At 53.8% G+C, this 24,441-nt stretch overlaps 2 protein-coding genes and 1 long non-coding RNA gene across 23 annotated transcripts in view; 2 read left to right on the top strand and 1 right to left on the bottom strand.

Annotated features, from left to right (window-relative positions):
- The window catches only part of Slc22a12 (solute carrier family 22 member 12), a 7,121-nt gene extending 5,542 nt beyond the window's left edge, over positions 1 to 1,579 (top strand). The window contains exons 8-10 of the mRNA XM_031389470.1: positions 259 to 367; positions 528 to 731; positions 1,319 to 1,579. Of these exons, the coding sequence (XP_031245330.1) occupies positions 259 to 367; positions 528 to 731; positions 1,319 to 1,382 (377 nt within the window). The 3' untranslated portion in view covers positions 1,383 to 1,579. The remainder of the gene's footprint in view (positions 1 to 258; positions 368 to 527; positions 732 to 1,318) is intronic.
- Positions 1,580 to 4,863: 3,284 nt separating this feature from the next.
- Nrxn2 (neurexin 2) overlaps positions 4,864 to 24,441 on the bottom strand; it is a 115,424-nt gene continuing 95,846 nt past the window's right edge. For 14 of the 21 annotated variants that reach the window (XM_031389441.1, XM_031389451.1, XM_031389443.1 and 11 more), the window contains 3 exons: positions 21,657 to 21,982; positions 19,403 to 19,481; positions 4,864 to 7,183 (listed from right to left, as the gene is read on the bottom strand). In XM_031389441.1, the coding sequence (XP_031245301.1) occupies positions 6,303 to 7,183; positions 19,403 to 19,481; positions 21,657 to 21,982 (1,286 nt within the window). In that variant the 3' untranslated portion in view covers positions 4,864 to 6,302. The remainder of the gene's footprint in view (positions 7,184 to 19,402; positions 19,482 to 21,656; positions 21,983 to 24,441) is intronic. The other 7 variants (XM_031389455.1, XM_031389461.1, XM_031389456.1 and 4 more) reach the window with 2 other exon arrangements.
- LOC116103454 lies at positions 6,168 to 7,758 on the top strand. Its single transcript, XR_004123475.1, has 3 exons — positions 6,168 to 6,308; positions 6,442 to 6,706; positions 7,188 to 7,758. It is a non-coding gene; the product is annotated as an uncharacterized LOC116103454 (long non-coding RNA).

Raw genomic sequence — 24,441 nt, 5'->3', positions numbered from 1 at the left:
GGGGGGGGGGTGACAGAATTTTAGAGGAGATCAGGAAAGCTGTAAGACTAACAAAGAGCTCACTAACAGATTAGAATGGGAGAGAAAGGGGCTGGGGGACTCCCGGGATCTGGCTTTATGGGCCTAAGAGTAGATAGACTGGGGCCACAAATTACTTACATAGGACACTGTGGGCACTGGAGGGATGATTCACAGACGTTTGACTATAGGACAGAGAATACTGGAACCCCACTCTGCTGACGCCATTCCTGTTCACAGAGATGGGGGTCCTTCGCTCGTCCCTGGCTGTGCTGGGGCTGGGGTGCCTGGGGGCTGCCTTCACCTGTGTCACCATCTTCAGCAGTGAACTCTTCCCCACTGTGATCAGGTGAGGCTGTCGTGGGCTCAAGGAGAGCACTATTGCCTAGAGGAGAGCTGCCCCCAGGTCCCCATCAGTTTCCTGCATGGTCTCCACCCTGCTGGATTCATTGGGCCTCCCTCGACCAAGATAGGCAGAGTGTGACTCACAGGCAAATGTGCTTCCACAGGATGACTGCCGTGGGCCTTGGCCAGGTGGCAGCCCGAGGGGGAGCCATGCTAGGGCCTTTGGTGCGACTGCTGGGTGTCTACGGCTCCTGGCTGCCCCTGCTGGTGTACGGAGTGGTGCCAGTGCTAAGTGGCCTAGCTGCATTGCTGCTGCCTGAGACCAAGAACTTGCCACTGCCTGACACCATCCAAGACATCCAGAAACTGTGAGTGGGGCAGCCTGCGGACAACATCCTCCTCACTCCCTCCATCTCTGTCTCCCAGATCTCCTCCCTCCTTCCATAGAAGCCCAAAACAGGTTGACTTGGGAACTCACTGTTCTCACTGAACAAAGGAGAAAGCAGAAGCCAAGGGAGGGCTAGGAGGGCCCAGAGTTACACAGCACACTGGGAGAGCAGAGACCTGGTGGACTTTAACTCTCTGCCTCCATCCCACCGTGTGGAGGAAAAAAATGGCCCAGCCACCCGCAGGTCCACCATCAAAGAGAAAGAGAGAGAGGTGGAGGGAGGGAGGACACATGAAGGAGCCGTTGTTTGGGGGGGGGAGGTCCTGGGTGATGGGTGTGCTGGGGGCTTCACAGGTGGCAGACACTGCCACTAAAGCCATTGGGTGGTGACATGGTTGAACAACCCCACCCCACCCTGAGGTGCTCAACCCAGGCAGGGTGCTCAGTCTTGAGCATGGACACATGGGTCAGGAGTCAGGTGTCAAGAGTCAGGTGTCACACACACGGGTCAGGAGTCAGGTGCTGTTCTGTTCCTTAGCGTCAAACATCTCTGTCTTTCCTGAACAGGTCAGTGAAGAAAGTGACACATGACACGCCAGATGGCTCCGTCCTGATGTCTACCTGGATGTAGCCTCCTGGAGAAGGACCACAACCACAACAATGAGAGGAGGAGAAGAGAGAGAGAAGGGGGGAGGGAAAGGGTAGGGCTGGTGATGGTGGGTAAAGCAGCCTACCTCCAGGCCTAACTGTCTGGAATCCACATGGGGGTAGGAAAGAAACAACTCCACAAAGTTGTCCTCTGACCTCTGCATGGACATATGCCCCCTCCCCCCTAATGCACACAAATAAATAATTTTTAAAAGAATGAAAAGGAGGAAGAAGAAAGGGAGAAGGAAAAGGAAGGATGGAGGAAGAGAGGGAGCAGGGAGACAAAGAGGGGAGGAGGAAGGAGAAGGAGGAGGAAGAGGAGGAAGAAGAGGAGAAGGAGGAAGAGGAGGGGAAGGAGGAGGAAGAGGAGGAGGAAGAAGAAGGTAAGGAGGATGAAAAGGAAGAAGAGGAGGAGGAAGAAGAAGAAAAGGAGGAGGAAGAAGAGGAGGAAGAAGAGGAAGGAGGAAGAAGAAGAAAAGGAGGAGGAAGAGGAGGGGAAGGAGGAGGAAGAGGAGGAAGAAGAAGGGAAGGAGGAAGAAGAGGAGGAAGAAGAAAAGGAGGAGGAAGAGGAGGGGAAGGAGGAAGAAGAGGAGGAAGAAGAAAAGGAGGAGGAAGAGGAGGGGAAGGAGGAGGTAGAGGAAGAAGAAGAAGAAGAGGGGAAGGAGGAAGAGGAGGAGGAGGAGGAGGAGGAAGAGGAGGAGGAAGAAAAGGAGGAAGAGGAGAAAATAGCTTCTTCCAGCCTCTTCAGACAGCCATGGGAAGCAAAGAGCTCCCTCCTCAGGGATCCCTTTAGAGGGCTGCCTTTCTGGGCCTCCCTGTAACACAGTCTGAAGGATAGAAGGCTACCCTGACTCCCCCAAGCAGCTGCACATCAGAGAGAGGCCAAGACTAGGGGCCCCTTCTCGCTGCCCACTACCCAGTGGCTGCAGGACTCAGAGCTGAGCATCTCTTCTTTACCTCAGCACAGGCAGAGGCTTCAGAGTCTCTGAGGTCACTGAGGGCCTTGGTCAGCTGGCCTGGTCCCTCTCCATCCTTTCCTCATCCCTCATGCCCATCTACCTCTGCCTGGGTCACCTTCCCACCTGACACCCTCCTAGGCCCTCCACACCACCCCAGGGACCTTCTTCCAGGGTTCAGGGACAACCCATGTGAACCATGGTTAGGGCCACACATCTGTCACTCCTCACCCTCTGACAAGTAAGTTCCCTGAGGGCCACTGGTCCCCTGCCCCACATCCTCACTCACACATAGGACCTGCTGGAGGGACTAGACTGGAGGGACTGGCTAATGAATGACAGCCCTCACAAGCTCACAATGATCTCAGGAGTCTGTAGGGTAGGAGAAAGGGCTGGGGCTCCCTCACCAGATACACTTTGCCAAGGCTGGCTTTCCTGTGTTCTAGGCCAGGTCTGGGGGCTGTTGATGCCAGTCCCTTTCATGGGCCTTCTTATGCCCTGTCTCTCTGTGTGTGAAGTGCTGTCCTTTCTCACAGATGGAACAACTGAAGCCCATAATACACAAACTGCCCCCAACACCCAGCTAGGAGGAGGCAGGATCAGAACGCAAGTGCCTGTCTGTAGGTCTCCCGAGCGCCGCCCTGACCATGGTGCTATCTAGGCAGATAGGAATGCATGCAGCAGGACCTCTGTCCCTTTCAAAATCAGCCAAGATTCTTTGGGGTTCATTGGGACTGCTCAAAAGCTCATGTCCCAGAGACAGTGTGCTGCCCAGTGGGTCAGAAGCTAGCCCACCAGCTGCATTGCCTGGGCCAATCTTAGAAGGTCTCTGCATCTACCTGTGTGGCTGCTCCCAGGCACCTCAGAGGAAGGCTACAACACACACCCACAGGCGCACGCGCGCGCACACACACACACACACACCACATACATGCACACACATGTATACATACAAAGCACATACATGCATGTATAAACAAGCATGCACACAATGTATACAGTTGCAGATACATATGTACAGTCACATGTGTGCACAGGCACAAAAAAGGTGGGTATGAAACAGAAAACAGGCCTTGTCTTAGATGTTGGTCCTGCAGTCCTGCTCCTCCGCTGCAGCTCCTGAGCCCTTGGGAGGCTGCATCCTTTGGCCATTTGTACACACACAAGCACAAGACACACACACACACACACACACACACACACACACACTTCCTAGTGACAAAGGGGTAGAGCTAAGATTATATTTACACTGCCTGATTGCGCTCTAGTTCCAGCTTCATTTCTTGGGGCAACAGGATGCCGAGAAACCTCCAGGACACAGAGCTCAGTGGAGAGATGGATGCTCCTCTCTCCTATAGTATTCTTCTAGGTCAGAGTTGTTCCTCTTTCTGTATTCAGAATGGCCACCCCTGGCTATCCAGATGGCTGAGAATTTTCAGGACAAAGGGTTCTGTCACTCTTGGGAGTGACAACATCACTGTCTAGAGACACCTAAAGCTCTGGGCTGTGGCCCACACCCATTTAGACACACCCTCTTTTTTATGCCTACTTTGGAGGTTTCTAACCTCCAAAGCTGCTGAAATATCTCTACAATGGAGGAGCCAAGAGAACCTTTTAGAAAGGTAAACTGAGTCAAGAGCCACATCCAGAACTCTTTCTTTAGAAAACAAAGCGCGTGGGTGACAGGTCTTGGCCTTCTGATGCAGAGAGGGAAATGGAGTCCCAGTTGCTTGGCAACTAGGGTGATAAAGCCATCCTTTCAACTCCTAGAGTACATCCTGCCTCAGTCAGGGTCACCATAACAACTGCTGAAGTGAGAGTAAAGGCATTCCTTCTGGACTTGTCTGCAAGGCACTCCTGCTGCCTGACTAACAATGCAGGTGGAAACAAGAAGCTGAGCCTGGGCTTTGAGAAAAGAACAGTAACTAACGCAAGAGCCCAGGAGCAAGGCCATGACCAGCTGGGGACAGGACACCTGGCAGCACTGCCCCTTGTCAAAGCCTCCCCAGATTCCCACAGAAGAGTCAGTGTGATCTCCCCAGGCTCCCAGACCAAAGCTGCAGAGATGGCAAGCAGGGCTGGACCGGTTCAGAGGGCCAAGGAGAGGCCACACTCACAGAGAGCCACCCCTGCAGTCAGTACTCCAGGGTGGGGGCATGCTACAGAGCTGGGAAGCAGAGCCAAGGGGTGCAGGCAAAGTCACAGGACAGAGCAACGAGTCCTCAGAGGGGCTCGGCCACTGCTACTCTTGAGGCCCTGAACTAGTCACTGCCTTCGGGAGAGACTACTTCCCACCAAATACTGGACAAGATGTCAGCTATCTGGTGAGACACGAGTGATGGGTGCAGAGCCTGGGAAAAGAGGGCAACATGATGCCACTGGGAAGTTGAGGTCATGGAACCCCAGCCAGATGCCAATCTCCCTCCCTCCCACACCAGTCGAGGCTGTCTCCCACCCTCAGACCCACCCAGCAGACACTGGCAATGAAGAAGCACAACAGCTGGAGAGCCCAATGCTGTATTCAACAAAAGTCGGAGGGCAGGGCCAGAGAAAAGGCTCAGTGATGATGGTGCAGTGGGCAAGGCCATTTGTCATCAAGAGTGAAACTTGAATCTCATCCTCAGGACCCACATAGCGGAAGCGGAGAACCGACTCCTGTAAGATGTCCTCTAATGGCACACACGTATTCACACGCTAAATATTTAGAGGAAACTTAGCAACTGTCAGGTGCACCCAACTGAGACCCTGAACACAGGCCAGGCCCCTGACCTAAGAGCACCCACCGGTAACAAACTACACAGGACTGGTGGAATTTGGAAAGTTTTTGTTTTCTTTTTCCCACACATTTCCGGGTTTGGGGTGTTTTCCAAGACTCAGACACATTTGTTAACAAAGAGAAAAAAAACTGGGGGAGCAGGGAGCCCATGGGCGGAGAAGTGACCCCAGCCATCCGCAGACACAGCCTCACTCCCGCCATCCTCTGCACCTGCAGCTAGCTGGTGCCACAGGCGCAGCTCTGGTACCTCGATTATTTGTTTTTAATATATATCTGCATTTGCCTTTCCCCTCCCCCCGCCCCCCCACCCGCTCCTCCAGCGGCTTCCCAGCAATGCACGTTGCCCGGCAGCAGCGACACACACAACAGGCCTTGGCCAGGTCCAAGCCCAATCCCTGGACAGCCCCAGGCAGGAGTTTCTCCTCATGAGGGGACTTGGGGCACTAGGGGAATGAACCCCACTGCCCGGCCCCCCGCCACCCAAGCTGGGTCGCTGTGGGTCCACCCGCCCACCCTTCTTCTCCCAGCGACTCTGGAAACCCAAAAGAAGGGAAGCAGAGAAAACAGAATTTAAAAAAGAAAAGGAAAGAAAGGAAAGGAAAGGAAAGGAAAAGAAGAGAAGAGAAAAGAAAAGAAAAGAAAAGAAAAGAAAAGAAAAGAAAAGAAAAGAAAAGAAAAGAAAAGAAAAGGGGCTGGGGCAGAGGAGGGTAGGGACAAGAGACAGCAAGCCTGAACCGGGACAGGAGGGCTGCGAAGAAGGAAGGCGGGAGGAAGAAGAAAATCGAGGGAAATAAACGAACGGCGCAGTGGACACTTTACAAAACCCCAGCCTTCCTTCCCGCCCAGCCCCACCAAAATAAAACTACCCCCCCCTTAAAAAAATAAATCAACCCAGGGCTGTGAGCACGTGCCCTGCCTGACAGGCGCAGAGCGGAGGACAGCCAGCCCCAGAGCTGACAGTGCGGCGCCGAGGGCAGAGGGAGGGAAAGGGATGAGCACGTAGTAGTTATATTCCTTTTCTTTTCTTTTCTTTTTTGCGTTTCCTCTTCGTGGGAGAAGCCTGAGGCAGCCGGGGAGAGGGTCCCCAGATCCCCCTGCAGGGAGAGGGCCGCACCCTCCTCCCTCCCGGGAGGAGCAGCTGGCAGTGGGGCGCGGTGCCTGGACTGGGTGCTCAGACGTAATACTCTTTGTCTTTGTTCTTCTTGGCTTTGCTTGGCGTCTTGGGGGCAGCAGGGGCCTTCTCCTTCACCACCGCCCCATTGCTCTGGGCCGAGTTACTGATGTAATTCCGGCTCTGGTCCACCTGGTAGGAGCCTTCGTCGCGGTTGCGGTACTTGTACATGGCGTAGAGGAGGATGAGGATGCAGAGCGCCGCCGCCGCCACGATGCCCACCACCATGCCCGTGGTGCTGCTGGATTCACGGATCACCTCCACCGCGCCCGGCGGGCCACGCTCCCCCGGACCCGTGGGGTTGGCTGTGGGCAGACGGGGGAAACCGGGAGCTGAGGTCACGCCGGGGCGCAGGGGAGGCGGCCGCCGCGGCTCGAAGGCCGTGGGGACCCCAGGCCCCAGGGGTGGGTTCTCCAGCAGCGGCTGCAGTGGGTCTCGGTGGTTCATTTTGCCCGCAGGCAGGTTGGGGGCTGGGGCGGAGGGCGCAAATAGCACCCCGGGGGCTCCCGTGGCCCCATCTGTCCTGAGGTTGGGTCGGGGCTTGCGGGGCGACAGGAGGGTGGTGCGGTCCGTGACCAAGGGAAAGGTGGTGTAAAAGTCCTCGTCGTCCGTGGGGGGGAGGCTGGAGTCAAAGACCTCCCCGGAGGCGAAGCCCGAGGCTTCCACGGGCTCCTCGCAGTCGCTGTCGTCGCGCTCGGCCTGACACGGGCCCCCCGAGGACGGGCGGCGCGCGGCGGGCGGAGGCAGGGTGTCTTGGGTGGCACCCACGCCCGTGAGAAAGGGGTAGAAGGTGGGGGGCGGGGGCACGAAGGGGGACCGGGTGGCCACGGGAGGGGGGTCTAAGGAGTCCTCCGTGATAATGGGTAATATTAACTCTCCTCCTAGGAAAAGAGAGAGAAGAGAGAAGAGAGGGCGTCAGCGAGGGCCGGGGCGCGGGCGGCCGGCACAGAGAGAGAAACAACAGCCTCACACCCAAATCGGTTCAATTGGCTTTGGCGGAGACTACGCGGGCCGGGCCCGCCCGCCAGCCGGCCAGCGCCTGCGCTTTAAGCGGGCTGCGGCTCGGATGCCCTGGGCACCCCACGCGCGGGCTCTGCGACTCTGGGTTTTGGTCTTTTTGTTTCGTCTTAAGAAACCAAACGGAACAGAAAGGAAAGGAAATTGAAAAGAAACGGAATTTTTTTTTCTACTGGTTTAAGGCTTTTAAAACATACAACAGCAGCATTTAAACAAACCTAACAACAATATCTTTTAGGTTTTTTTTTTATATATATTTCTTTTTGCTTTTTTTTTTTTGCTTTTGTTTTTAAAAAAGAAGATAGCATACCACGGAATTCAGGCAACTTACATCAACAAATAGGCCGTGTGATTTTAGCATGAAGAAAAAAATTACAAACAGAGCTGTGTAAGCGGGTTCTCCCGAAAAAAATTAAGAAAAAACAACTTTTCCGTACAACGTTTTCTGTCTATCTGTTTGGCATCTCCCTCCCTGATTTAACTCCCTGGACAGCCTGCTTCCTCCAGAAAGCTCGCTCTCCTCCCTCTCTCGAGCCCTCTTCCCCCTTATTGAACACTAGACTGAAATTTGCACAGTGCGTGCGGGTTGGGTCTGGGGAAGTGGCACCATTCAGTGACATCGTGGGAACAGGAAGGGTCAGTGGAGAGACCTCGGAAAGGAGAGGGGATGACATGCCTATGTGTGTGTGTGACCTCCTAGGGAGGGGGCTGGCCATAGAGAGGCCCTTAGGACTAATTTAGATGGGCCATCAGAGGAAACTTTAAACGGGAATGCCTGCTGTGGAACAATGGGCAGGGAGGATCCGACTCACTGGAGCTGGGGTTTGTCCCTTAAGATTCTGGGAGGTGGTGAAAGCTCAGAAGATGTATGGAGGTAGGGAGGATTGGGAATGAGTGTGGGAGGACGGAGAGTGAGTGAGGGCGGCGGTCACGTGGTAACTGAGCTAACCCTAACTCTCCACTTTCTTCACCCTCCACCTCTGACCCCCACTGACTTCCCCCCGCCCCCTCCCAGAACCCCCATGGACCGCCAGAACCTGGCCAGGTTATGACTGCCTCTGGCCCTCTTATTATTGTTAAAACAATAATAAAACAACGGAAAGAAGGAGAAAGCAAAAAAAAGAAAAGAAAATACATACACAGCCATCTGGGAGGGACACGCTAGCTAAAATAGGGCCCAGGATAACTAATTGGGAAGGCCTGTGGTAGGGAGTGGGTATTGTCTTCTCTTTTAGTCTGATAACTCGAGTCTCCTGGGCAGAAACTGCAATTCCCATCAGCTCCCTGTGGGCGGGAACTATAAGTCCCATTAGCCCTTCAGGGGGCACGAACTACAACTCCCATCTGCCTTTGGGTCAACAACTACAACTCCCATCAGCCTCCTGGGCCTCTTCACTAGCCAAAGCGCTCCGAGCCTCTGACCTCCCTTAGATTGAAGCTGAATAAGCAAGCTCTAGACTGGAAGGAGGGCTCACACTCTGGCTTTGGAGGTTGCCTCTGGTCCTTTTGGCCATGGAGTTGAAGGTTTCCTGTATAGATCTCCCTCCAGCTCAGCCTACGCCCAATCCCTACCTGAGCACATCACTTGGTGTCTGCACCCACAGTCTTCCACCCCTCCCAGGGCTTCCATTAGCAGATCCAGCAGCCAGGTCAAGTCTCACATCCAGAGCCTTCTCTGCTCTGCCTACCCCAGCCTTCTTGTTGGCTTAACGTCTCATACACCTCTTTGAACCTTTCCTCCAGCAGCTTCATCCATCTCACGGAGGCCACAGCAAAACCTTGCGGCTGAAGAAGAAACATTGCCAAGCTTCTCAAGCGTACTTCCCATCAGGTTCCCTTACACCACAAAGTTTAGAGGCCAAGAGTTCCTAGCCCTCCACAGACTTAGCCATATGAAATGCTGACCCAAGAGCGGATATTCAGTTCCACTGATGGAAGCCAGGACTTCGTGGATGCCCAGGCAAAGCACTCTGGTTCTCCCACTAATAGATCCCAACCCTCAACCCCAGCTTCTAGTGGATGAGGATATTGGGGCCTAGAGAGGGCAGAACTTCCAAGTGAGGTGGCCAGTTCCTTCTGTGGCTCCCAGAAGCCAGGAAAGGGGTCAGGGAAGCCTGGCCATCTCCCTCCTGCCTCTAGGAGGCTGGCAAGGCTGCTCACCTGAGAATCCAACCTGGAGGCTACATGTGTATCGACTGAATTCCTGTGTGACTGCAGACATGTCCTGCCCCCATTGGGCCCCAGCCCTCCTCTATAAATCTAGAATATTGTCATGCATGGTGGCACTTGTGACACCAGCACCAACAGGTCATGCTTGTGATTCCAGCACTCAGGAGGTGGAGGCAGGAAGATCAGTTCAAGGTCATCTTCAACTACATAGCAAGTTCTGGCCGGCCTAGGGTATGTGAGACTCTGTCTCAAATAACCAAGAAATATAAACCAAGGGAGTGAGCTTCGGGCCCCGCTAAGCCTGGCAACGCTTCATTCCTGTCCACTGGCCTGGCCTGTCCTATCCTCTGCCAGCTCTGCCTTCCACCTTTTCCATCACAGACTGAGCCACTACTGGGAACTCCAGGGTCATTACCCTAACCGGGTTTATGATTTGCAATCAGCTGGCCACCACTGGAGACCCAGAGACGTGTCAGCCCCATGCTAGGGACACATCCTTCCCTAAAGTGCCTGTCATCAGACAGACCAAAGCCTGGCCTGATGGGCTCTCATTTTCCCATTGCCATGTTCCTCCCATTCCCAATGTCCTCACCCCTGCACAGGGGCAAACTGCGTACAGGAAGGCTTGTGGCCCTTTCAGTAGCGACAGCATGGGGCCAATCATAACAGGAGCTCCTCCCCGCAGGAATGCTGAGCCCCTCTAGGTCCTTTCTGCCCATCCACACTACCTCTTGTCTCCTGACCTTTGCCCTCTCTTCCAAACAGGCTCCCTCCCTGTGGATAGCTCACACATGCTCAGAATCCAGCCAGTCCCTCATTTTCCAGACTGACCCCAGAAGATGCCCTCTACTTCTGGTGCCTCTGACACCATCTTCCTACTCTTGGAGGCCCAAGTTTGACTCACTGCCAGGGAAGGGCCACAGGCCTGAGTCCCATCTGTCACTCTTACTAGCAGCCAGCAGCAGGCCTGGCATGGAGCTCTTCAAAGGGAAGTGAACAGGCAAGTCCCCTAGCATACCTCTGAGGTGGGCCAGGTCCGTGGGGAAGCACAGAGCATCTTATACAGGCTGAGTTTACACAGCCTTACCCCACCTTCTTGGGCAACAGGCACGGCTGAGGGCTATGCCTGGCAGTCTTTCCTCCATAGCCTCAGGCCTGCCTTCTACCCCCTAAAAGCCCTGCCACCTTTTGCATCTTAGACATCCCAGTGCTCTCGGGAACTCCAGGGTCCGTTACCTGACTTGTGATCTCCAACCAGCGGGTCATCACTAGGGACACAGCGAAGTATCACTAGTATAGCTCATCAGAATGACCAGGGCACAGATCTTGGCTCTTTACCAACCTGTTGCCTCCAGCTGGGTGAGGGCAGATGGTGGACTCAGGCCTGGACCACATATATCCTGCCCTGCCCTGCAGCTTCCACAACCATTTGCACTAGTCCTTGGGACACTTGGGTGTTCTAGATCACCGTCCTCCTGGCCCCACAACCCACCCTGGCTCCCTTTTCAGATCTCAGCCGGTTTCCTGCAGTCCTCATCTCCTGGGAGACTCTCCCAGCTTGTCTCTATCCATGGTCAGCAGCCATGTTTCCCATGAGTCCACCAATGTGCTCTTTGCATAGCAATATCTTTCTCTGATACTACTTCCTCTGTGTGCCCGATACCCCTACACAAACCTCTCCCAAAGTGATAGACCGTGGAGAATCTCACATGGCTTCCCTGCACCACCCTGGCCTGGACTACGGAGCACTGGAGTCATCAATGTATGAGCTTCCCTGAGGCACTGGACCAGGAAGGATCTAGAAAACTCTACTGGGAAGGTGTCCGCAGGGCCTGAGCAAGGAAGGGTGCCCCAGAAGCTTCTGGCTGGGATGGTCCCACTGCTGGCCCTCCCACTAGGCTTTTGAGTAGGGGGAACACTCAAGATGACTCATGATGTGGGGGGGGGGGTCCTGTGATCAGCTCTGCATCACTGGGAGACAAATGGGAGACTGGTCCCTGAAACCATCAGACTCCGATAAGGGCCCCAGGCAGCCCCTTCAGCCCCTCTTGAACATCGGACAGCTGCAGGAGTTGCAAAATACATGTGCATGGCTCTCAGAGCCACAGCCCACTCGCCCTCTGCTCTTCCTAGCCTAAGGAAATGGAATACTTCAATGTACATTGGGTCCACTCGCTAGAGAATTCCATTCTGATTGGACGCCACCAGCCATTCCCAAGCAGATCTGTCATCTTAGCTCTTCCCTCTTGAGGGCACACACAAAGGAGGCTGGGCCCTTTCAACCTTCAAGGCACAGGAGCCTTGATTAGAAACCTATCTAGGAAGCTCTCTGCAGTGGCTCATACCTGTCAATTCCATTCCTCAAGGGGCTGAGGCAGGGGCGTCACCACGAATCCATGAGTTTGACACAGCTTGGGCTACAGTGTCTGACTCTGTCTAAAACAAAAAGTCTACCTATGAACCCTAACTTCTATCCAGTCAGAACATGTCTACCCGACAGCAGAGTCTGAAATTGAGGGTCTGGGTGACCCAGGCTAAGCCACCTGCTGGCATAGAGCCCATCTACCAGTGCTAAGGGCCCTACCCAAGCTGGGAGGGGCAAGAATGTTAGCATTTCAGTGGATTAGGGGGAAAGGCAGCTCTTCTACTTGAAAACAGCCCTGTAGGTCATGACTTACCAAGCCACATGCCTACAGTACTGATAAAAGCAGCCCAACTCGGGGCCCAGGACGCGCTGCTAAGCAAACAGAACTCCAGCTGTTCCATCCCTACTCACCTGTTGGAGCAGAGAAGTATGCCACTGTGGGCAGTGTAGCCTGAAGGATGGTATCCCTCTGCACCTGTAACACCAGCTTGCCAAGGGCGGAGGCCAGAGTGGTTTCATGGTCAGAGACAGTGAGCTACTCAATAGGAGGATGTGTGCACATGTTTATGAGCACACACACTCAGATGCAGATGCCCTATGAAGGTTTGTGTTTCTATATCCATGAGCATAAATTCCTAAGCACACTAGCCTTCATGGATCTGAGATGCCCGTGTGTATGTTGTCAGTGAGTGTGAACAGATGTGTACATACGAATGGGTGTCTCATGTTTGCTGCCCATGAGTCTCAAGGCATGTCCTTTGTGTCCATGTTGTGTGGATGTGCCCTTCAGAGTATGCAAGCTAAATACCTTGGCTCTGAGCATAAGCCGTGTACTACTCCATAAAATAAATATATTCCTTCTGAACCTTGACATCTAAGCTACATTTCTCAGCATCCCTAGCAACTGAGTAGGGCTCAATTGTTAAGTGTTAGGCCCTGTCTGGTTCTTTGTCCCTAACAGCCTGTGGTGCTCCATCCTCCACACTCTTCTCCAACAGTGACCTTGGACATGCTGTGTTAAAAAATGGAGGTGCCACAGATGGAAGGAGGGTGGATCACTAGCATGCCCTCTGGGCAGAGCCCAGGAAGCATCCCTCTGAGTGAGAAAGTTCTCTTGCCTTAACCACTAAGTTTCAGGGCTTATCTGTTACAGAGATGAGTGTTATCTTATACAGGCTTTGGCCCCTACGATGGATGTCATGATAACAAAATGCCAGAGCATTCAAGTGACAATCCGGGAAAAGGATGGGAGGTGGAAACATTTGGTACAAACAGTGCTTGTGCCAACCTGCTCAGGCAGAGGTGCCGAGGGAAAGTGTGGGGACAGGGCCCAGGACTGCCAGCTCTTACTTTCTGCTTTTAGCAACTTGTTACAACCTAAACTTAAACTAGGGTTGGCTGTCTTGCAGGCAGGGAGGTGAGGGGGAAGGTGTGATTCCTGCGGGGGGGGGGGGGGGGGGGGGGGTCAGAAGAGCCACTGCTCTCAGACGCCACACAGGGGTAAAGGCTGAAAGTGCACAAGGGTCAATGACAGACTTTCTCAACTGAGTGAGGGTCTTTTTCTGCCAAGGGTCAGATTTAGGAGTGATTTTCCCACCTACCATTTAAAGTGTCCTCAAGACAGTCATAGCTCTGTGAAGAGGACAGGGGCAGAGGAACGGGGGTTGGGGGGAAGCCATGGGAATGAAGGCTGGGGCTGAGGAGGGGCCTGCTGTACAGCTGCTGTGACTGAGCCTGGAAGCCAGAGGTGGGCAAGCCGGTGTGGGATGTCTGCACTTACTCACAGTCAAGAACATTTCTCCCAAAACTCACTTCTGAAAGGGCCATGGAGGATAAGGATGGGACATTCTGCCCAGCAGAACAGCAGCCTAAAGCCTTCCCAGAGACAGAAACAGGACTTACTGGAGAGTCCGTCCATCCGTCCGCACCACTACAGGAGCTGAGCCCGCACCACTGCGGGAGCTAAGCCCAAACCACTGCAGGAGCTGAGCCTGCACCACTGCAGGAGCTGAGCCTGCACCACTGCAGGAGCTGAGCCTGCACCACTGCGGGAGCTGAGCCTGCACCACTGCGGGAGCTAAGCCCACCCCCTCACTGGATTTCCTCCTCCATGCTCAGGCATGTGTCTTGTTGCCCAGCTTTCCCTACCCTCAGCTCTTTTGTGGGGGATGGGAGTATACAGGTCTTGCTATAGACTCCAGGTTGATCTTGAACTTGCAACCCTGTTGCAACCCCTCTACTCCATGGTGCTTACCACTACACCCAACCCCTTCCTTTGTGACAAGCTTCATCGTAGGGGCTACTCCTACGGAAGTGCTCTACTCTAGGGTGTGTTGGAAGCAGTAAGATGAATTATCTTTCAGTTCATAGTCTGAAGACCAGAAGCAGCGCGTCTGGGTGGATCGGAATAAGCTACTGTCTACTACTTTGAAATTAACAACCTCCTGAGATGAGATGTTTGCCATCCTTGGAGTGGCAGCAGGGGACATTCTCGGACAGAAGGTAAAATGAGATAGATCTTTGGTGGCTGGATGTCCTAGGCTCACCCAAGCAAAACATTCTCTAGCTGGCCCCCAAATCTGCCTGCACCTCTGCCTAGGAAGTGGTGGTTCATGGACATCTCAGAGGCTCAGTGTGGTGCCAAGATTGAGCTCCGGGTTTGGAATGCATGTGGGCTAGAAGAGCTTGGCTGAGGCCAGCCTGTGGAAACCTCTTGTCTGGGGCCAGCCTGTGGAAACCACCCACTCCTGAACCCTTGCTCATTCTTGCACCTTGAGAAAGTCATGAGTTAAAGATCACACAGCCACGGGATAGAAAGAGACCAGGCTCTGAGTCATTCCTAGGAGGCTCCCAGGAATGTAACTTAGGAAGCATTGTAACTCAGGTCTCTGTTAAACCACAGAAGCACAGTGTCATTATAGCAAGTACAGTCACTCTGGGAGTTCCTAGGAATCTGCACACATGCTTCTGTGCATCTGATCAAATGTGTGTGCCAGTGGAATGAAGCCTGCGTATGCCTCTGAGGGACTCGTTTATGGGTGGGTGACACTGAAGAGGGCTGTATGTAGGGTAAATGTAGGATGCTGATGTTCATCTGGGCACACATGAACCTGTATGCACAGGAAGGCTTGTTTGCATGCTCCTAGGCACACACCCCTAAGGACATGTGTGTGTGTGTGTGTGTGTGTGTGTGTGTGTGTCTACAAAACTGGGTGACCCTGAGAATGTTGGTATGCCCTGTGGGTTTGATAGCTATGTACATACCCCTGAGAGTGAACACATAGCAGACACTATCCTGGACTGGGTCTGAATACACACATGACCTACAAGTGTAAAGATAAGTACATGCCCTTTTATGTGACACTGCAGGGGTACCACAGATCACACAGTTACAGCTGTGTTTGTGAGCCTTTGTGTGGGCCATTATAGGCCTGTGAGTGTGTGTGTGTGTGTGTGTGTTTGTGTTCATGTGCACCTCTCTGGGGGTCTAAATGAATGTGGATATACTTCTGTGTGGATCAACAACATGTGTGTCCCTGTGGAGTACACACCTGTGAAACCAAGTGTGTCCGTGAACGTGTGCTTCACAGGATCTAAGGATAAATGTGTATAAGTATGAATGTACATGTATGAGTGTGCTTCTCAGGGTCCCCTCTCAGGAGGACAGTGTGGAGAGGGTGCAGATCGCTGAACCAATGTGTACATACACATAGACTTCTGGGATCTGAGCACTTACACCACACTTGGACAGCATGTGCCCATGTTCCTTCAGTCTTAGTACATACTTACACCTCAGTGTAGAGACCCCTTCTGAGGGGACAAACATGTGGGCTCATGAGTACATGTCTCCACAGATGGGCATGCGTGTCTTGGGGAGTATCCATGGACAAATGTATAAATCCTGTGTGTACAGACTCGAGGGGCATGTCTATGGATATGTGTATATGCATGCTTCCATGAGTGTGAGTGAATTGAGCGCATGCCTGAACAAATGGTGTGTCTGTAGCTAGGACACATGTACCCATCTGGTAATCTGAATGTATATGTGGGACTGTGGTCTGTACAAGTGAGCAAGTGTTACACAGGGGGCTCAGTACACAGATGTGTGACTTTGTGAACTGAGCACAGATGTGTCACCCTGAGTCCAAGGACATGTCACAAGGCATGTGTCTCTGTGAGTCTTGAGCATAAATGAGCATATACAGAAAGATCTGAATACACAGTGCTTGCCCAGAGGACATGATGTATGAGGTTTTCTGGCTCAGAGTGTGTCTGTATACATCAACAGATGCAAGCGAGCATGTGGGAGTTGCTTCTGTGGGCTTAAGTTATGCACTTCCACGTAGCCCTGAGCATATGTAGGGACCTGAGTGGGTTCAAGGCTCACAGCACTGAACGTGGGAGCCTTTGTGCAGCTGAGCATGATGGGTACAGGTGTGACTCTCTGAGGGCTAAGCAGGTAAGCAGTTGTGAGTCTGAGCATCTCTAGGTGTTCTGGAGGCTCTAGGCGTACACACGAGATACTTGGTGACTCTGGGACATGGCATGTTTCATAGGACTGTGTTCACTGTACCCCCTTGTGTTTCTCTGGATTTCCTCAGAGTGTATCATAGATTGGTTTCAGGGTATCTGGGCACACATGTGACTCTTTGGGTCTAAGCATTTGTGTGCCTGTTGATCTGAGTGTAAAAGTTGCATGCACTCTTATAGGTTTGAGTGTGTGTACGTGTGTGTGTGCGCATGTGTGCACATGCATGTATGTGTGTGCATGTATGTGTGTGAATATGTGAGCTTCTGGGTAGTATGTAAATCTGTATGCTTACGTGTACAAGTGTGCCCCTGTGGATATACATTTTTGCGTTCTTCCTATGTATCTCAGGGGTGCAAAGTCCACAGTCCTACGAAGGCTGGACTGGAAATACAATGTGTGGGCCAGGACAGCTGGGCTAGCAGGGGTGGTGTGTCACATTATCAACTGTAGGTGTTTGTCCCTTAGAGGCACTCCCACTAGGGAGAAGTCTAATAATATTCTGTGTGACTGGACCTCCAGCCTCCAGGAAAATAATGTGCTAGATGACAGGCTCACTGAACAAGGAGGAGGACAGGGCCTGGAGTCTGTGGAAGGGATGATGGGGAGGTGAGTAGGACAAACAGGGATGATTCCTCACACATACGGAGGGTAGACAACCTAGGGTCAGGCTCTGAGCAGCCTGTCACTAGCCAGGAGTCTGATGCTCTGCTAGAATATGCTTCCTTATCTTGGGGCCTCAAAATGGACTCCAGAGGATGAGAGGGATAAGGAACATGGTCCAGGCCAGCCTGACTTCCCATGGGAAGATGGGGACAGTAGACACTTCAGAGCAGTGGACTGAGTGATGTAGGTGAGCACTGGGCACTCCAAGGTCCACTCTGCCCTACCTCCAGGGTTTATGTTCAAAGCTGGGCCAGACCCCAGCCTCTGACCTTCCTCCACCTCTGTCTTCCCCTCAAATGGTGGCTCTTTTCTACAGAAGAATTGCACAATGCTCAGTGAGCCCTGACCCGGGGGCAGCTGACCCATCCACTTCAGGTCTACCTTACCCTCCTACTCTAACAAAGCCTGAAATGGCTCAAGATACCAGAGAGCACACTGTAGGATGCCTGTGCTTCTAGACTGAGTCTTATCTGGGACCCTCAACCCTCCCAATATGGCCTTAGGACAGCCTGGTGTCTGTGTGCATGCACATGTGTGTGTGTGTGTGATAGTATGTGACATCTGTGTTGTGTGTGTGTGTGAGTGTACATGTGCATGATATCTGTGTTATGTGAGTGTACGTGTACTTGTGTGTGTGCGTGTGTGTGTGTGTGTGTGTGTGTGTGTGTGATATCTGTGTTGTGTGCTCTGGCTCCTCAGAGTTGAGGGAGAGCAGAAATCTATCAGCATGGAGTTTGTGTCCCAGAATGAGAAGTGAGGCTGCACCCTCCCCCATAGCATGGTCCCATCTCAGAGATCTCACAGGTCATCGCTTGCAGCCATTTAGAGTAGACCCTGTTGGAGGCTGTGTCAGCCTGTGGGTATTCCCAGACACTGCCCCTAGCTTGGATGGATTAGGCAGTGCTGGAGAGGTACAGTGGGCAGACTCTGAGTCTCCCAAAGTAATAGTTGGGCTGCAGGGTAAAGAGATGGAAGGGTGGCTCCCAGCAGAGGGGCCTCCTGCAGAGGACAGCATCTGTTCCCAGAAGCACAGGCCCTGAGCTGTGGACAGTGAGGTCTTTCCTGCCTAGCAGCTGGAACCTCCCACAAATGCTCTTTGGCCCAGGACCACCATTCAGCTCCCAACCACTGGGGAGGATGGAGACCAGGGTCATCAGCCTCTGGTGATGGGGGGCTTCCACTGCTGGTCGGTGACCAGGACCCCAAGGCTCCACTGTCTAGGTTCCACCTATCTCCCCACACTCTCTCTCAACTTAAATGTCTCCCACGGAGCTGCCAGGCCCTCCAGACACTGACCTCAGATCGGATTCACAGCCCATCTCCATCCCTGCATGCACTTGCCCCAGCCTTGCTGAAACCCACAACTCAGGTGCCACCATGTCATGGTAATATAAGAAGCCACCCCTGGGAAGCCAAGCAAGAGACGTGGGGGGCCCCTCTGCTCCTATGTCACCCAGGCTGCAGCCTAGGCCTGCATTCCCTACTGGGAGCTCCCAATAGCCACATCCAGTCCTTTTACCAGTCCTGCTGTCAACCCCCAGTGACCACCTCCTGCTGTTCCTGTCAGCCACTGCCAACCTACTCAGATGAGCAGCAACCACTAGGCCGCCCCACTCTCATGCTCTCAGCCAGCATGCAAAGCTCACCCCCAGCTTCCCCGAGTTGCTCTCTGTAGCTGTAGCCTTGGCTCCAGCTGGCAACATTAAGCAGAGTCCCTGTGTTGCCAACACTCAGGAGGCCCTTTCCCACAGCGTCTGCAGCAGCTCTCAAGCTGGGATCTCCCCTAGGGGACTGCATGTCTGGCTTAAGGGGCACCTCCACTAGTGCACTGCCAGATATAGAGGTCCCATGTAGCAACTGCCCTGCTTGACCTGGCATCCTGGGGACCCTTTCAAGAACACCAGATAAGTCCCCGAAGCTGAATAGGAGGCCACGGGAATGCCAACAGAGACCTCTATGAGTGGCCAAGAGAGCGCCAGGCTGCAGGGCTGATGGGAGTTGTAGTTCTGGACCTGAGGCCTGATGGGAATTGTAGTTCCCCACCTCCCATTTCAGGACTCATGGGAGCTGCAGTTCCTCGTGTTTCTATAGCCAACGTCTCCCTCTTTTCTCCCAGTTCCTCTTGGCTCTCCTCCCCTAGGAGCCCAGGCTAAAGACTTCACTATCTCCAAGGACACCAAAAGGCGCCTTGTCAGAGGGCATGTGAGGGGCCTGGGGTCTTCTAAGTTACAAAGGGACTGCAGGAGAGAGTAAAGCCTGCAGGACACCCTGGGCTGGGGCCAGGTGGCAGAGAGTCGCCCCCCTCCCCAGCAGCGTCGCAGGGCCCGGGGCAGGGGAGGGGGGAAAGGCACTCACCAGTACTAGGCTCACACTCCTCCAGGTCCTCATCATCACTTGGACACTCAGCAGAGGCCACCAGGAGGTCATCTGTGTTCTGGGGTGGGGGGGAGGGATGGTAAAGAGAAGCAGGGAAAGAGAGGGTTCCGTTGGGTGAACAGATTCCACTTCTGCTTCCAAAGGTATGTGTGGAACAGCCAAGACCAAGCCCGACCTCTCACCACTTGTCGGGTGACTTGGCCTCCCAATTTCCCATGCTAAAGGATAATAAACAGAGCCAACCCTGTGGTATCCCAAAGATCAGACAAGTGCTGAGCCCATTATACTAGGGAGCCAGAGGATGGGATGCCAACCCTGGGCTTCGAGGTGTTTCCCAGAGGTCCGTAGTGCCCGGGGCAGGGGCAGGTGGTATGGAAGAGGCTCAGACACAGAGAGAGGGGGACAGGGTCTGGAGGGTTTCCCATCTCCAGCTTCCCCACCCCATCACTTCTCAATCTTTCCCAACCCCCTTCCACAGAGAGAACCGGGCTCCGCACAATAATTAGGACTATGGTTGCCATGACAACAGGAGTCGACTTTGTCAGCATTTTCTCTACTGATTGCAAAGAAGAGGATCCCTGAGATGACTGAGCCTGAGGGGGAGGGGAAGTTCAGTGGGGTTAGGAAAGAGAGCCAAGGAGGGAGACCCAAAGTCCAAGGAGTAAGGGAACTAGGAGGCAACAGATTAGGAGAGAGCCAGTGTGGAAGCCAAGGATGCCAGGGTGAGAGGGTTCTAACCCGCAGCTCCCTAAGTTCCTCTTCAACCCAACAGCCCTTGCCCAAGGACAAAGTCATGGACCCCTCTTCCCTTCCACATCCTTGACCCTCTCTCTCTTCCACCCTACCCAGGATCTCTCTGGAGCTGTCCACTCTCTTTACCACATGGCTGGTCTGCCTATTCTCTTCTACTAAGATTAGATAGGATTTGGAGGGCATAGGTAGTCAGCGTAGGCGAGCCCAGGCCTTTCTCTCTGAGCTGCCCACTCCATAAAGGAAGGCTCCTGGGTATCCAAATCCCTTGGATTTCTAAGCACTGAAGACAGACAGGAAGGCTTATATCTGGCCTTGCTCTCCCTGCCAGCCCAGCCCCAGGAACCCTGCAAGAAAGAAGAGCCTGGAATACAGCAAGCCCAACCCTGAGGCAAGTGAAAGACAGAATGGTGTGGAGGAAAGACATGTCCCCATGGACACCCCAAGATTCCTCTGGGCCTGCAGGCTCAATACCCAAGGCAGTGACATGGGGTGTGGAGGGGACAGAAGCACTGTCCCTGAAATGACTGAGCCTGGCCCAGCTGGCCCAGCTGGCTGAGGTGGCCCAGCTAGGTCACTGGCAGGTATAAGCTCTCCATAACCAGTACTCAGCACAGACATTGGTGACCAAAGAACAATTTTTTTATCCGAGTCAGGGTTTCTCTGTATGGCCCTGGCTGTCCTGGAACTCACTCTGTAGACCAGGCTGGCCTCGAACTCAGAAATCCACCGGCCTCTGACTCCCAAGTGCTGGGATTAAAGGCATGCGCCACCACTGCCCGGCAACATTGGTGACAATTAGGGAACCCAGCTACTGGGCAGTCCCATACTCAGTTTTGACCACCCAGGACGCCAGGCCTGCCTGCTCCTCTGAGCTTTGCTTCCCATGTGTGGCCCTCACTAGACTCTCACCAGATCCAGGGAGCTCCTGAGCTGGCAGATGATCTTGTGTAGGCTAAAGCACAGGGCTCTACACAGCCACTCAAAACACACAAGGACAAGGCCAGCCAAGCTGTGGCACTTGGTGCTTGCTCAAAGTCACGTGCAGCAGCTTTGTGAAGGCAAAGGGGTCCCACCCAAAGCATCTCCAGCTGCCCCTGGCCTCTACTAGCTTCTCAGAGGGGCTGCCCACCCCTGGAGGCTGCATGTCACCACTCCAATGACACCACTCTGCCTGGGATGCCACTACTCAACTCCAGTTGGCCCACTAAGCTCTGGCACGGTCACCCTCTTCATTACTCCCACAGTCTTCATCAAGACTTCCCCTCTCCTGGCTAAGGTGGGTAGGCAGGCCTCTCTAGCTAACAGTCCACAATTCTACACCTCCTAGAAACAGCGATGACTAATATCCTTGATCGCTATGTGAAGGCCTCCCTGTCCTAAACCATCACTGTGACCACTAGGTGAGAAACTGCTAACTCCAGAACCAACCACCTTAACCCCAACACCCCTTGGACCTTCCCAGACCCAGGAGGGGTCTCACCTGAGTGGTGCTGTCCCTCATTGTGGGGGAACGGCCCCGGCGAGTAGTGGTGGTGGCCATGGTAGTGGTGGTCTCCATGATGGTGGTAGCCATGTCGGCCAGCAGAGTGGTGGCAGTGGTCTCGGCACTGAGCAGCACGGACGGCCCTTCCCCTACTAGCCGTAGGTGGCCTTCGGTCCGCACATTGGGGTCGCTCTCGGCGGCCAGCGCCAGTACCTTGAGCCCATTGTAGTAGAGGCCGGACACCTGGCCCTGGAAGGGGCGGCCCTGATCCCGGCCCCCTATCTTGATGGCAGCCTGGCTGTTGAAGATGGTCAGCTGGCGTCCTGAGGGTTGGGGATGGGGTGAGGGGAGCAGACAGAGGAGAGGCAGGCAGTCCAGGGAAGCCAGGAAGGGATGGAGAGTGGAAAGAAGAGGGAGAGGAGTGTGGAAGCCAGGAGGAAGCCAGCACATGGGTGGGGAAAGGAATGAGGAAGAGGCAGACAACCAAGGGAAAGTCATTGTTAACCAGAGGCCCCTAGCCCAGCCTTGCGGGACCCCCACAGGAGAGGGTCGCCAGGGCACACATGGGCTGGGAAAGGGAGCCTGGTCACCCCCTATCCCCACCATGCACATGCCTCTCCATCTACACCCATACCGCACTGATCCCACTCCGGGGCATTCACCCCTGGTCCTTATCCTTCAATTCCACCCCCATCTTCCTTCTCTATTTTCCCAAGCATCCCACCCAATATCCAGCCTCAAGCCATGGTGTCCTCCGAAGCAGTAGGCAGTGGCGCCAGACAGAGACAGGAGGGGGCCCTGCCAGGCCAAGGTGGAGTTTGTGAGTGTGAGCAGAGTAAGCAGCAAGATAAGGGACAGACTGTATGGGTCTGCTCCAGGCTGGCCCCGCCCATTAGCACCCGGATGATGGCCGGCCAGGCTGCTTAGCTTCTCCTGCCCTGCTGAGGCCCAGCCCCTGAGGCCCAGCCACTGCCCTGGGAGCAGGCCCCAGTGAGCTGAGCCCTTCCCCCAACATGGTCGTGCAAGCCCAGATATGGAAAATGTTAAAGGGACCTTGCTTCGCTCACTGACAGCCAAAAGTCACTGCTCCAGCTCCAATCTGGCTCTGCACTTGGCAGTGTTAGATACCTCTGAATGACCCCTGTGTGGGGCTTGGCTGCTTGCTTTGGTTTTAGTAGACCTGGGGGTCAGTTTAACCCTCTGAGTTTGTTGGTTTTGGTTCGGTTTTTTAGAAAAGACATTTATTATGTTTAAGTTTAGATTTAACTTTGGTTTTGATGTTATTGGGGAGGGGGCAGACGGAGTATCATTTTGCCCCATTCTCCCACGGACCTTAGCTGCTTTCATTTAACACCTGGCTTAGCCCTTGTTAGCTTCTGGTTAGTACCTCGTTAGAGATCTGGTTTAGAGTTAGATCCTGGAAGCCCTGCCCCCCAAACCTGGGCTGAGACAGTCCAACTTGTGACACATACCCTCTCTAGAAACACAGGCTCTCCAGGACGCCCCCCCAAACACCTGACCAGCCAAAGATGGGTCACTCATGTGTATCCCCGGGCTCCTTACTCAACGGCTCCTCCCCCAGGACCCTCCTACTTCTGGCTGAAGTAAAGATGTCCCTTCTGCGCTTTCTCATTTATGGCCTGGCCCAGCCCACAAAGGTGGAAAGCTGCTGCATAAAAATTATAAGAAAAACCAAGGAGAGGAAGGTCAGATGCGTTCTCCACTAAGCAGATCCCCTTCTGTAAAGCCTTCTCAGAGCCTTTACAAAACTAATGCACATGTGGGCTTCTAAAAGGAGGGATGAAGCTTGATCCATTCCCAGCCCACCTGACTACGGCGCCCCCTGGAATGGCTGCTCCAGGCATGTTTTAGAAGTACAAAATGGAATCATGCCATAAACATGTATTGAGCACCCACTGTATCCCAGCAACTTACAATAAAACATTCGCTCCAGGAACACCCAGCCCTGCCCTAGACTAGCCTATTCCTACTCCTCCCATGGTGTACAGAGTGGGCTGTGCAAAGACCAAGGAGGGAGCTAGGCTCACAGGGTCAGTACTGGCCGAAGGCCACACCAAGAGTGAGTTCCTCCTCTTTGGGAAATTCAACCTGCCGTTTCCTAGAAGGCTAGATACAAGCTGAAAGAGAAGGTATGGCTGCCACGGTGGACGGCAAGGAGTTTTTCCCTTCCTTGGCCCCTAGATCATCATCTTCTCTGAACAGCGCTCCCAACCTACCTTGGGAAGTGTGTGTGTGTGTGTGTGTGTGTGTGTGTGTGTGTGTGTGTATGGGGGGGTATCACAAGTCGTCCCAGCCTCAGCCCAGGCTCCTCCCTCAGCCTCTCTGATTCTAGGAGGGGAGAGTGGGTAAAGGAAGCCATGGCCTCTGTGGCCCCTGCCCCCGCCTGCCATGAACGCCTCAAAGGGTTAAAGTTCACCCCGCTGGAGAGAGCGGCCCAGTGTGGCTGGGGGCTGCAGGTTTTAGCGATGTCTGTTACAGTCCCTTTAACTTTTTTGTCCTGCTGTGGGTTTATGATGTCTGGTTATCAGCGTGTTTAGGCCCCTGGGTGCAGAGGCTGGAGGTTACATTGGGGGATTTAGTCGGGGAACGCCCCGTGGACATTTAATGCACAGTTATCAGCTGGTTACGTGGGCTTTAGCGCTTCTGCTCCCCACTAGAGTTTAGCCTTAGAGGTACAGAGCTTGCCCCTCCTCCAATGGAAATGACACGGCTGTGCCCTTGGCCCCCAACTTCTGGTGACAAGGACCCTTCTCCCTCTGAC

This window comes from Mastomys coucha, unplaced genomic scaffold, assembly GCF_008632895.1.
Source record: "Mastomys coucha isolate ucsf_1 unplaced genomic scaffold, UCSF_Mcou_1 pScaffold21, whole genome shotgun sequence".
Taxonomy (NCBI): domain Eukaryota; kingdom Metazoa; phylum Chordata; class Mammalia; order Rodentia; family Muridae; genus Mastomys; species Mastomys coucha.
This window is presented reverse-complemented; position numbering and strand designations above follow the sequence as displayed.